Raw genomic sequence first — 12,106 nt, forward strand, 5'->3', positions numbered from 1 at the left:
CTATTCGTGCCTGTGCAAGTACCACTTCTTCTCTTCACACTGTTTTGGTGCTAGAGTGCCAAAGCTTTGAGTGCTGTTTCAACTGATAGAGTTTATTATTAGTTTGGGAGTGCCATAGATCTTTCCACTGCGCGAGACATGCTGTTTGTATGATGTGATTGCAGTCGGTTGCAGTCAGTTTTAAAAATTCATCAAAAGTTGATGGATTTTTAGCAGTTTTGTCAGCGAGTTTGTTTTCCTTTATCCCCAAATGTGCTGGGATCCAGCAACAGATCACTGATTGATGACGTTCTTCAATTTGCATTAGGAGACTTCTGATTTGATCTAACACAGGGTGAACCTTGTAGGAGGAATTTTGCATTGCTGTAATTGAGCTGAGCGAGTTTGTGTATACTATGTATTTTACAGATGGGTAGTGATTCAGATTTTCTAAGGCTAATTTTATTGTGTGGAGTTCTGCTGAGAAGCTGCTATACTGAGCTGGAAGAGCAGCCGAAATGATTGAAGAAGGAAATACTGCCGCTGCTCCTACCACTGAATGTTATTTGGAGCCATCAGTATAGATCGGTAAAAAATCAGCATATTTTTGAATATGGCTTGCATGGAGTTGTTTCACATTGATTATTGGTAGGCAATTCTTTCTCCACTTGTGAAGATAAGTATCGCAGGTTAATTGCAGGGGGGGGAGAGTCCACGGTGGTTGAGAGTAATTCATTACTTGTTGCCTGTTAAAAATAAGAACATTCCAACTCTGTGTTATTTCAATTAGGCGTAAGTCTACTGGTCTTATTTTAGTGAGTTTGTTTCTATAGAGATTTTGCAGTGGTGAATTAGAGGTATGGCTCAACAGGATGCTGCCAGCAACTTTGTATTCGGACTGCATACTTAGAAAGCAATGTTTTTCTGCGGAGGTAAAGAGGTCGCTCATTAGCTTCAATATATAAACTATGAATAGGAGAGGTCCTGAAAGCACCAAGTGCAATCCACAATGCATTATGCTATATAGGATCTAGCCATCGTAGTGTATGTAGTCTTATGGGCAGAATCATAGAGTGGAGCACCATAATACAATCGGGATCTAATCAGTGCTCTATATAAGAGCAGCAAAGATGTACGGTCTACTCCCCAAGACAAGGCAGATAAAGCTCTTAGTATGTTTAGTTTTTGGAGGCAGGAAATACGTACAAATTTAATCTGCTCAAGGAAATTTAGTTTCCTGTCAAGGATTAATCCTAAAAATCTGATGTTGTTAGTCACTGGAATGGTAAAGTTTGATATATGAAGTTCAGTATCTGTATGCATTTTCCGTTGATTACAAAAGTGGATTGCAACAGTCTTCTGCTGTGATAGACGACAGCCATTTAACCTTGCCCACCTTTGGACTTTATTCAGGGATATCTGCAGTTGCCATTCAATGGATCTCATGTTCTGAGAATGGCAAGAAATAGAGAGATCATCAGCGTAAAAGTAGGGCTGAACAGTATTTGGAAGTTCTTTTGTGATGGAATCGATTCTAAGGGCGAAAAGGGTTGCACTCAGTACAATATTTTAGTACCACAGTAAAAAGAATTATAATCTTAATATAAAAGGAGACATACAAACCATTAACTTTTTAATAAATTAAGCTAATTTAAAGAAAGAATCCAATGTTCTTTGCACAGTTTTCGTCCTATATGCATTTTAACAACAGCACAGATGTTAACAAATGCAATAGTTGTTTCTTTATCAACATTACTGCAGACCAACACATTCTCTATTATGTTCAATGCATTTTAGGCATCTTTTTTAGATGGCAGTGTGCGTGCTTCATCACTTTCATTGTCGCTGGTAACAAAAACATCGTTCTGTTTGGTACCCAGCAGCACTTCTGGTGCTGGTATTGCAGTGGTAGCAACTTCATCATCCACCTTCACAAACTCTTCAAATTTGCCAACAAAATCCATATGCTCCTTCAAATTCCTCCATTCCTCACTGTTGCTATCACATTTGTCTGCTGGACCATGTTTTTCGATGATGTTCTCTCCCAAGCCACTCTTTCTGAAGCAGTTAATTATTACATGATGTAATACTTTCCCAAGCAATAACAAGATTATGGATAGCATCCAAGACATTCCAATTTGGCTGCAAATTATTCCTCCTTCTATGTTGTGAATTAAGTACCTTATCAGGCGGCCTCTAATGTTCTCTTGGGGTTATAAATAATGCCTTGATCCAGTAGTTGCATTAAACTGGTGGTATTGGGGGGGGGGGGTAAAACAACAGCCATCTATTTGTAAACTTAAGTGTCTCGGCAGAATGTGCTGTAAAACGGTCTAGAATCATCAAAATGTTCCTGTTTTCTGAAGCCATTCTTCTGACCAATTTTGATAACCAAGACTGAAAAATGTTGACTGTAAGCCAAGCACTTCTATTGGCCTCATAACCACAGGGAAGTTGGTTAACTGCTTTAAAACATCTTGGCTTGGAAACATACCAATCACAAGTATGCATAGTTTTGTATTGCCATCTGAATTGCAGCATAACAGAACAATGAGTCTTTGTTTACTTAATTTTCCACCATGACACGACTCTCTCGAACAGCAATGTTTTGTTTGGCAGAAAATTATAAAATAAACCTGTCTCGTCAAGATTAAAAATATCCTTTGCCTCATATTTTTCAAGGATGGACAATACAGAACACAAACAGTCTGTAGCCTTTTCTTTGTCGACTAATCCAGACTCACCACAAACATTTCGTGAAACCAAGTTATTCCTGTCTTTAAATCTTTCGAGTCAACCACTGCTGCATTTGAAGTCACTAATCCCATGTTGCTGATATAGATAATTTGCCTTTTCTTGCAAAATCGGACCTGATATTGGCAAATGAGATGCATGTATTTGTTGTTACCACTCGAAAATTTTTGTTTCAAGCTCCTCGTGTTTTGCACCACAAATTCGTTTCTTGTTTTTCATTGCTGCTCCAGTGTCACACACACTTCAAGTCTTTTTTGGTTTTTCAGTATTGTAGATAAAGTAGGTAAAGGGATGTTGTATTCCTTTGCAATGTCCGTTTTGCTTCTTTCCAGCCTATCAGCCTCTTGTATAATTTTTAGTTTAATTTCCAGGCTTAATTCTGTCCGTCTAAGTTTTGTCGCCATAACATTGCTAGATAAGATTTAATGTAAACAAATTTTAAATTAATTTAAAGACACAAGTTCCAAAAAAGACATCAGATAAAATGGCACAAAAAATAGATTGTGTAGACAATAGCAAAAGACTCTTTGAACTGGGGTAACAATTGCAACTGACCTTATTCCTGTGGCTTTTGTTTACACAAAACTAATTTCTAACAAGTCAGTGCCATCCTTCAGGAAGTAGGGAGCCAGGTAAATGGGGGTAATAATCAGATTGCTCTGCCAAGATTTGTATTAAACATACAAAATGACAATATTTATTTCTCACGGGGTGAAAAATAACTTTGTAATGCATATTAACCAAATTTTGTAATAAACGAATATATTTACATAGTAAAGCCTATCCTTTCACAGGGGATTGGTATGTGCTTCATATAAACAAGTACTTTGTATAAACCAAGTTTGTATAAACTGAGTTCGCATTAACGAGATTTTACTGTATTCTTTAATTAGAAATTTATTATCTCATATATATCAACCCAGCGAACACTGCAAAAGGAATTCCACAGCTGTTGCATTAAAAAACAGTTGGTCAAATAGCAACCATTCAATATCAATATTTGCATTTTAATATATACTCAAGAATGGCCTCCGTAGCCAAGTGGTCAGGAGCGGGAGTGCAGTAGAACACACTCTTTGAGTAGACCGGGGTTCAAGCCCCTGACTGCTAAATATGGTCGATCTGCCAACCCACACTGCACCAGCATGGCAGATTATGGTCCATTTCCCTCAGCATGAATTGTTGAGGAGGCTTCCATCCTGCAGTGGGTTGATAATGGCTGCAGTTTACCTTTAACTTTATATACTCAAGTCAAAGTAATACATACAACGCAAACTAGGAAGTATTTCTCATGTAATAGCACAAGATGTTTATTATTAGAATGGCTACGCATACATAATACATACAAAAATGAAGCCATAAAATTGTTTTCGAATAAAGTGATTTTAAAGACCAACCCCTCAGCATTGCTGTGCGATTATCACACAAATACAATGAATTATTGTACAACAAGAAATCAAGTGAGAATCACAACAGTAACTGATTTGAAAAATCTGCCAGTAGCACACACTCCTTTATTTAGCAAAAGAATGAATCTAAGAGAATCTACTAAAGTAGATCAATTTAGAGGACAACAATCTGTCAAACATAATAAATGTAATTATTATGAAAAAAAATTTATATTTTTACTTATCCCAAAAATTAATAGCACTTAAATTGTGCCCCTTTTATTTAAATCCCAAATAAAATTTTTAATATAAATGAAAAGAAAAAATATCCCCTCATTCATGATTTCCCTTCCTTCTTTCCAATTTAAAAAAAAAAAAATTATCAAAACCTAGAAAAATATAATACAATAAGGTGTCATTTCATTTTGAACAAAAAAAAGACTAACATCAAAAAAGAATGATGGAAAAGTATAACAATTCTCATTTTCATATAATGTTACAAAAAGTTGGTTTTGTGTGTGTGCACGCACATGCATGCATACAGTATATACATATACACACACACACACACACACACACACACACACACATGCATGCACTCATACAGACACTGAGCAAAAAATTAGCCTCATATCATTTTTAATTAATAATGTAATTCCTCCTTTAGTCAAATCGCTTCATGAATTCTCGTTGGCAGGGATTCAACCACACCCAATCAATATTAAGCCATTCTAAAAATAACTGAGTCATTAATTCATTCAGACTTTGTGGATGCTGTGATTATTTTCACTTTCTGTTCAGGACAGTCTCTATAGGACTTAAATCTGGTGACATAGTTGGCCAATTTAAATGCCCTACCATTCCATCATGTTCCTTGTGACAGTTTAAAACAGTAGAGCCCTGTGAACCAGACAGTAATATTCCTGAAATAGTAGTATTGATATCATGATTTCAAATGTTACACCTCAAATGTTCTGGACGATTTCCTTTCCTGAATTTTAGGGTACACTCAAAATTCAGGAAATGAAACTGATGATCCAGAATATTGTATAGCCAGGCTGATTCATCTTTGTTGATATTTCAAGTAGGGAATAGACTTCATAATAATTATAAACCACTGGTCCACCACCAGCTTGTACAACATCTTGCACAACACAGTCTGAATGAAATGCCTCATTTCTTCTCCTATGAACTCAGTGCAAGGCATCAGTAGAGTAGAAGCAAGATTTGGATTCATTAGAATCCAAATCTACAATACTTGCTTCTACTCACAGCTTTCCAAACATCAACAGTCTAGTTTTTATGCCTTTTAGCATATATTAGCCAGGCTTTTTTTTTTTTGTTCACCACTGGAGTAGGTTCTTCCCCCCCCCCTTTGGGGGGACGCTGCTCCAAATGTACAGATTATACAATTCTCCACACAATTTTCTCTCAGAAATCAGTTAATGATGTCCGTGGTTCACTACTTGCAGTAGTTATTATATCTTGTTTGTAATGTTTTCAATAGACACATTCATCTTCAATCATGATCAGTTAGCACAGACTATCAATCACAATTTGAATTGCTGATTTCTGGTTGATTTTGACTCTCACTACTCCTTAAAAACTCTTATTACTCTTCTTTCTGGAACACCAGCAAATTCAGCTACTTCTTTAAAAGGATGTCTTTTACACCTAGCAAACACTACCCCTTCTTTTTTTGCCCCTCATTAACATCTTTTCTGCACCCCATATTTTGTGGCAGAAACTCTTGTTTCTTCAGTCACAGATGGTATACCTGTAAATAGAGAAAACATATTAACCTTATAATCTAATTTTATTTCAGTGCTGCAAGCAAACAAGTGTAGAAAATACTTGTGTTCAAGCTTTATATGCAGTAAATCCACATGCGACTAATTTTTTGTCTGTTATCTGCATGTACACACACACACCCCACACACACATGCATGAACACATGCACACTTCTATGAAGACATGCATAAATTGTATGTTAACATGTTTCAAGATACTATCAGATTATCAGCAACTGCTAGCAAAGTGGTCAGTAGCAAGCATCAGGCTTATAGGTGGATGCAAATTTCGTAGCTGCAGCAAATAAAGCAACTACAACTACAGAAATAAAAATAATGGAGTTCTAGATGGAACTCACCGAGGATAATGGGAAGTCATTGTTGAGATTCATACTTCAAATTACTGTAACCATTCAGTATCTATACATGACAGATGCAGAGAACAATAAAGATGTAGTAAGTAACAAAATGATTTACTGCTAGTTATATCTCTTATTAGGCATATATAAGCATCAACCTCAATTACATTTTTTTTAACTTGCTACAATTAGTAAAAACATTAGTTTAAATGATATCATTTTTAAGTATAATATAACAGTTTCAGTCACATTATAATGGTTCAACTCAAACTAGATTTATTCAAAAAAAAAAAATTTACATATTTCATTATTTTAAAATTTTACAATGCAGTCATACAATACACTGTACTGAAGTGAGTACTGTGCAGCATACAACAAAGAAACTACATAAAAAATAATACAACCTTTGCCCAAAATGCTTTATATGTAATAGGATTAAGTTCTCTGATAAATATAAAGTCCACATTTCTTCATTCTAACTAAATTCACAGTTTGAACAGAAAGGTTCTAAAATGATTAATTACTATGCTAAACCATGTCATCACCTCAGTTTTGATGGTAAGCAAAGGCCAACAAAGAAAGAACCTTATATAAGGCAATAAAGGAGAAAAAAGATGGATAACTCAAATACACACACAAGAGTCTGCTGAGCACAATCGAGGGGAGGGAAGCTGAAAAACTGAGGATGCTCATATATAAGCCATATCATAAAGCATATCATCAACACCAACAATTATTCTGAAATGAAGAAACTAACAAGAAGAAATGAGTGAAGGACTGACTAATCTTCAGATTTATTTGAGAGAGAGAGAAGAGTTTGAACAGAAATCACTAAGGTTCTTGAGCTCCAATACAAACAAAACATTTTGTATATGACACATAATATTAACCTGCAATTAGCTGAGGTGTCACACACCCCAATGATTTTCAGTGCCATAATTCTTAAATGTGATTAATGGGATCAGCAAGACATTCAGTAACTATATAAAACTAGTCCCCGTTTATTGTTAACATGTCTGATTAAATATGTTTATGAGAAATTTAAAGCATCCAAAGTTCTCTGGAGTGTGTCACCCAACCACATTAACTGACACTTGACAGTGTTTCTGACAAACGACATTTCTGACATCAGGTCAGTGTTTCTGACATCAATGTTTTTTAGATGTGGCCTCCAGACCGGGATAAAATATTCCAAGTGTGGTCACACAACTGTCTTACAAACAGAGGGATGACTTCCTCCTCTTCTACTTACAAAATTCATACACAAAATGCAATGTGCCTTTCTTGCTGCCTGCTTACGCTGCATGTTGATCTTACATTCTTCTGCATTCTCCAAGTTTACACATCCTTAACATACTTTAATTAATCTCTGCCTAATCAATAAATTACAGGTTTCTGTTCCCAAAATATAATACAGAAAAACCCCCGCTATTCGCGGGGGTTACGTTCCTGAGAAATGCTGCGAATACCGAAAACGCGAATACTGAGTTATGGCTCCCATAGTAATAAAGGGGTTCCGTTCCAAAGTATGAAATATATAAGAAAAACTAGTCTAAAATTTTATCTATGTATGTATTATATGTACCTTCATAATATGACTATGTACATAGTGAATTGCAAGCATATGGTATCGAAATGAAAATAAGAAACAATTTAATATTAAATGTAATATTTATTAGAAATTTCAAACCAGCGCCTTTGCTAGCTAAAAAACTTATCCTGCCAGTGCATCACCAGTTTCGCTAAAATGTTGATAAAGGAGTTTGCATTTTCACGAATGATGAGTGAACTTAACGGAATTTTATTTTGAGTTCGGTCTTCTATCCACAGATTTAAAGCTTTTTCCATTTTTTTAAAATTTAACATCACGAGTTACAGAGCAAATTTTTGAAGCAATTAGCACGTTTTCACGGACACCACGGCGGATTTTTTCTTCCGATTTTTTGATTGATCGCACCGTTTACTCGTTGATTTTATAATGTTTTGCCACTGAGGAGACGCTTTCACCATTAGAAATTTTGTCTAATAACTCAATTTTATTCGCTTATGTCATCACCCTCTTTGATATTTTCACACCTTATTTTCACACCCTTGTTATTCGTAGCCATATTTTTGTAGGGGTTAGAAAGAACTTGTCCACAATAAAGTCACTTTCTTCCGTTAACACACTCGGAAAAGTCTGTTTTACACTGCAAAACGGTAGATTTATCTCACTTTATAAATAGCATATCAATTTATAAATTGATAAATTTATTCAATTTATAAGCATATAAATTAAAAGCAAACGACGAAACCTTCCAAAACAAGCGCATAACACTGAACAAGGATTAGCGAGAAACATCCAAGCTCGCGATTTTGTCACCCCTCTCCCCCACACCCACTGAGCGCTGTTTTGACCGGAAAAGATGATTTTAGCCAAGCCTATGTTTTTTTTATGGCGGAAAATGTTCACAGCGCTTTAAAATTCACATTTTTTAGGTTTCATTTTATATTAAATCAGCGACCGCGAATACAGATACCGCGAATAGCGGGGGTTTACTGTACTTTGCATTCAGCAGCAGTAAACTTGAGCTGCCATTTTTCAGTCAAGTCCAAATCTTTTTGAAACAACATAGCCTGGTTCTGATCATTAATCACCATCCCATTCCTTAAGCCATTAAAAAGTCAGCAGACTTTAACAGCTTGCCCTGTATTCCCTCATCAAAATCACAAATCAGGTAATATGAAGGGAAGATCGGTACAACAAAATCAGTTAGAAAGAGATCAGTAAACATATCTCACCTACCAGGAGTCAAAAATATTGCAAAAGGGGTTAAAAGTGACAAGACCAAAGAAAAAATATAGCTGTGAGTATTTAATATTTTTTTTAATGTCTAGAGCCCACACAATTTCATTGCAAAATTTCTGCTTTTTTTTTTGAAAGAAAAAAAAAAAACAATCCCTAAATAAGTATTAATTTATTACTGTTCTTAAATGTAAATAAAAAAAGACATGATTTTGTAATTCTATCACTTTTAAATCCAGTTATGTTTTTCTTTGAAATAAGACGTGGGATTTACTCAAAGAGGTAACTACCATTAGGGGTAAAGGGAAGGGTTATTGCTTTCGTAAAGGCGACTACGATGGACTAAGACAGTATTTAAATTCTATACAGTGGGACCAACTGATGATGTTACCAACAGCAAATTCAAAATGGGAAGAATTCAAAGAACTTATCTTGGAAGCTACTAGGCTTTACATACCAACTAAGAAATATTGTTCAAGGTTTAGGCCTAAGTGGATGTCAGATGAACTAATGAGACATATGGCAGAGAAGAAAAATGCATGGGATACATACAAATTAACACGTGACACAGAAGCCTATGATAGATACAAGTTGATCTGTAACCAAGTTACAAAGGATGTTAGGCAGGCGAAGGCAGATTACGAGAAATCTTTGGCAAGGGATGCAAAGAAAAACAGCAAAGAGTTCTTTACTTATGTAAACTCTAGAAGGAAGGGGATGAATCAGATTGGTCCACTTGATATCGATGGGTCAACTGTTGATGATCCTGCTCAGGTAGCTAACAAACTGAATGAATATTTTGCATCGACATTCACACATGAGGAGTTATTCAGCGAGGGGAATGCCAGAGGTGTATTCAACTCTGGCAGTAAGCTAGAGAATCTTGTAATAACTGAGAGTAAAGTGGAGGAGAAATTGTTGAAGATAAATACAAGAAAGGCACCTGGGGTGGATGGGATCTATTCAGTTATATTAAAGGAGGCAGCAAAGGAAGTAAGCAAACCCTTAGCCATAATTATGAGAGCTTCCTTGGACTCAGGGGAAGTACCCATGGACTGGAGATGTGCAAATGTAACCCCAATCCACAAAGGAGGAAAAAAGGGTGACACAAATAATTATAGACCTGTTAGTTTAACTTCTGTTCCTGCAAAATTAATGGAGGCACTGGTTAAAGAAGCACTGCAGGATCATCTAGACAAGACTTCAGTCATAGCTCAGACACAGCATGGTTTTGTTAAGGGGAAGTCTTGCCTGACCAATTTGATCCGATACTATGATGCAGTCACAAAAGAACTGGATGCAGGGAATAACTTTGATATTATATACTTGGATCTTAGAAAGGCTTTTGATACTGTTGCACATGGAAGACTGCTGAACAAATTGGAGCAGTGTGGCACTGGAGGCAAATTGCTGCTGTGGATAAAGGGGTGGTTGAGGGGGAGAAGACAGAGTGGTAATCAATGGACACTGCTCATCGTGGACTAATGTTATTAGTGGAGTCCCTCAGGGTTCAGTATTGGGTCCATTAGAAACAAAGTTCCGAGTGCAAGCTGCACAGGAACGACTACTAGGCATGGTCGACATAACTTGTCTATGTGCCTCAGGAAAGGTGACTTTATTTTCTATTTTGTACTTTTGAATTTTCTTTCCTGTAATCCATAGCTCACATGTTTTGGAAAAAGCTGGGTGGCTTTCTTTGCAGTTTGGACAAACAGAGGTTTTTACAGAGCAATCTGCTTGAGTGTGATCTTTAGAGCCGCAGATGGGACATATGGCCTCACCTCTACATGCCTGCTGCGAATGCCCGTATTTCTGGCATTTGAAGCAGCGAACGGGATTCGGGATATATATGGTCTAATACGACAATTCAAATAGCCAGCTTTAATTGAGGATGGTAAGTCTGGCGTACTGAATGTTAAAATGATGGATCTCGTTGGAGTGAGATTTCCATCTTTTTTAGTCATAATCCGTTTCACATTTGTAACTTTTTGACTACTTAGTTCTTGAAGTAGCTCTTCTTCGGAGACTGTAATTAGGTCCCACTCACTGATTACACCCTTTGATGAATTTAAGGTTCTGTGTGGAGTAATTGATACTGTGAGCCCACAAAATGATATTGTGTTTAAGAGCCGCTCAGAATGTTTTGCGGTGGCAGTTTCAATGAGGAGATCTCCGGATTGTAATCTTTTCACCATTTTTGGTGATCTAGTAATTGATTCCAAATATTTTTGAATCAAGAATGGTGATAATTTGCCTACAGGTTGGGAGGATAAAGAATGAATCACCAAGAAATTTGGGAATTCATCGGTATTGAGGTTCCCTTCTAAGCCTTTTGGGCTGGTTGGTGTCACGGTCATTGTCAGGAATTTCTGACCTTGATGGCTCTAAAGGTGGATAACTACTCGTATCCATGTTAGCTCCTTTTGGTCTCATGGGGGTATATTTTTACCGCCCAGATTACCGGCCCCGCCACGGGGAGGCAGGAGCAGTACCGCTTGTGGCCAAGCATATAGGTTAGTACAGTTAGTAAGACGAATTAAATTAAAGAAAAAGGTTCTTTCCTTCTTCTGGGCTCTTTTCTTAGTGCTTTTAAGAAAGAAGGGCTACTTAATGGAAAAGTTTAATAAGCAAGGGAGAAAACAAAAGAGAACCTAGTCGCTTAGGGAAAAACACTTTTCAATCGCACAAGAATCGCTTGGCCACGGAAACGCTTGGCACCCGGGGCCCAGCAGTGGCGGATTACCCATTAAGGCAATGAGGCACGTGCCTAGGGCCCCAGGCTTTGGGGAACCCCAAAGCCAAGACATTTTCTTATAGTGTTCTAAAATAGATTAATGTTTTCAGTAAACATCAATAAAAATCTTGATTAATTTAAGTGAAAATCTTGATTAATTTAAGCAAAAAATTCAGAAGTACAAAATTTCATTTATTTGCCACCTAACTTTTATTTATTTTTTATTCTTTTTTTTTATTATTATTATTTTTTGAGGTGCCCCCAAATATAATTTGCCTAGGTGCCCCAACTATCCTTAATCCGCCACTGTTCGTCAG

The 12,106-nt window shown here is 36.5% G+C and overlaps 1 protein-coding gene across 5 annotated transcripts in view; it reads right to left on the reverse strand.

Moving 5' to 3' along the window:
- Nt5b (5' nucleotidase B) overlaps positions 1 to 12,106 on the reverse strand; it is a 589,792-nt gene that overhangs the window by 469,245 nt on the left and 108,441 nt on the right. The window contains exon 2 of one of the 5 annotated variants that reach the window (XM_090374118.1): positions 6,271 to 6,331. The exons of the other annotated variants lie outside the window; for them this stretch is intronic. Within the exon in view, the coding sequence (XP_090230244.1) occupies positions 6,271 to 6,290 (20 nt within the window). The 5' untranslated portion in view covers positions 6,291 to 6,331. The remainder of the gene's footprint in view (positions 1 to 6,270; positions 6,332 to 12,106) is intronic. 5 annotated transcript variants of the gene reach the window in all.

The sequence above is a fragment of the Mastigoproctus giganteus genome, chromosome 5, assembly GCF_048544385.1.
Source record: "Mastigoproctus giganteus isolate SK-2022 chromosome 5, ASM4854438v1, whole genome shotgun sequence".
Taxonomy (NCBI): Eukaryota; Metazoa; Arthropoda; class Arachnida; order Uropygi; family Thelyphonidae; genus Mastigoproctus; species Mastigoproctus giganteus.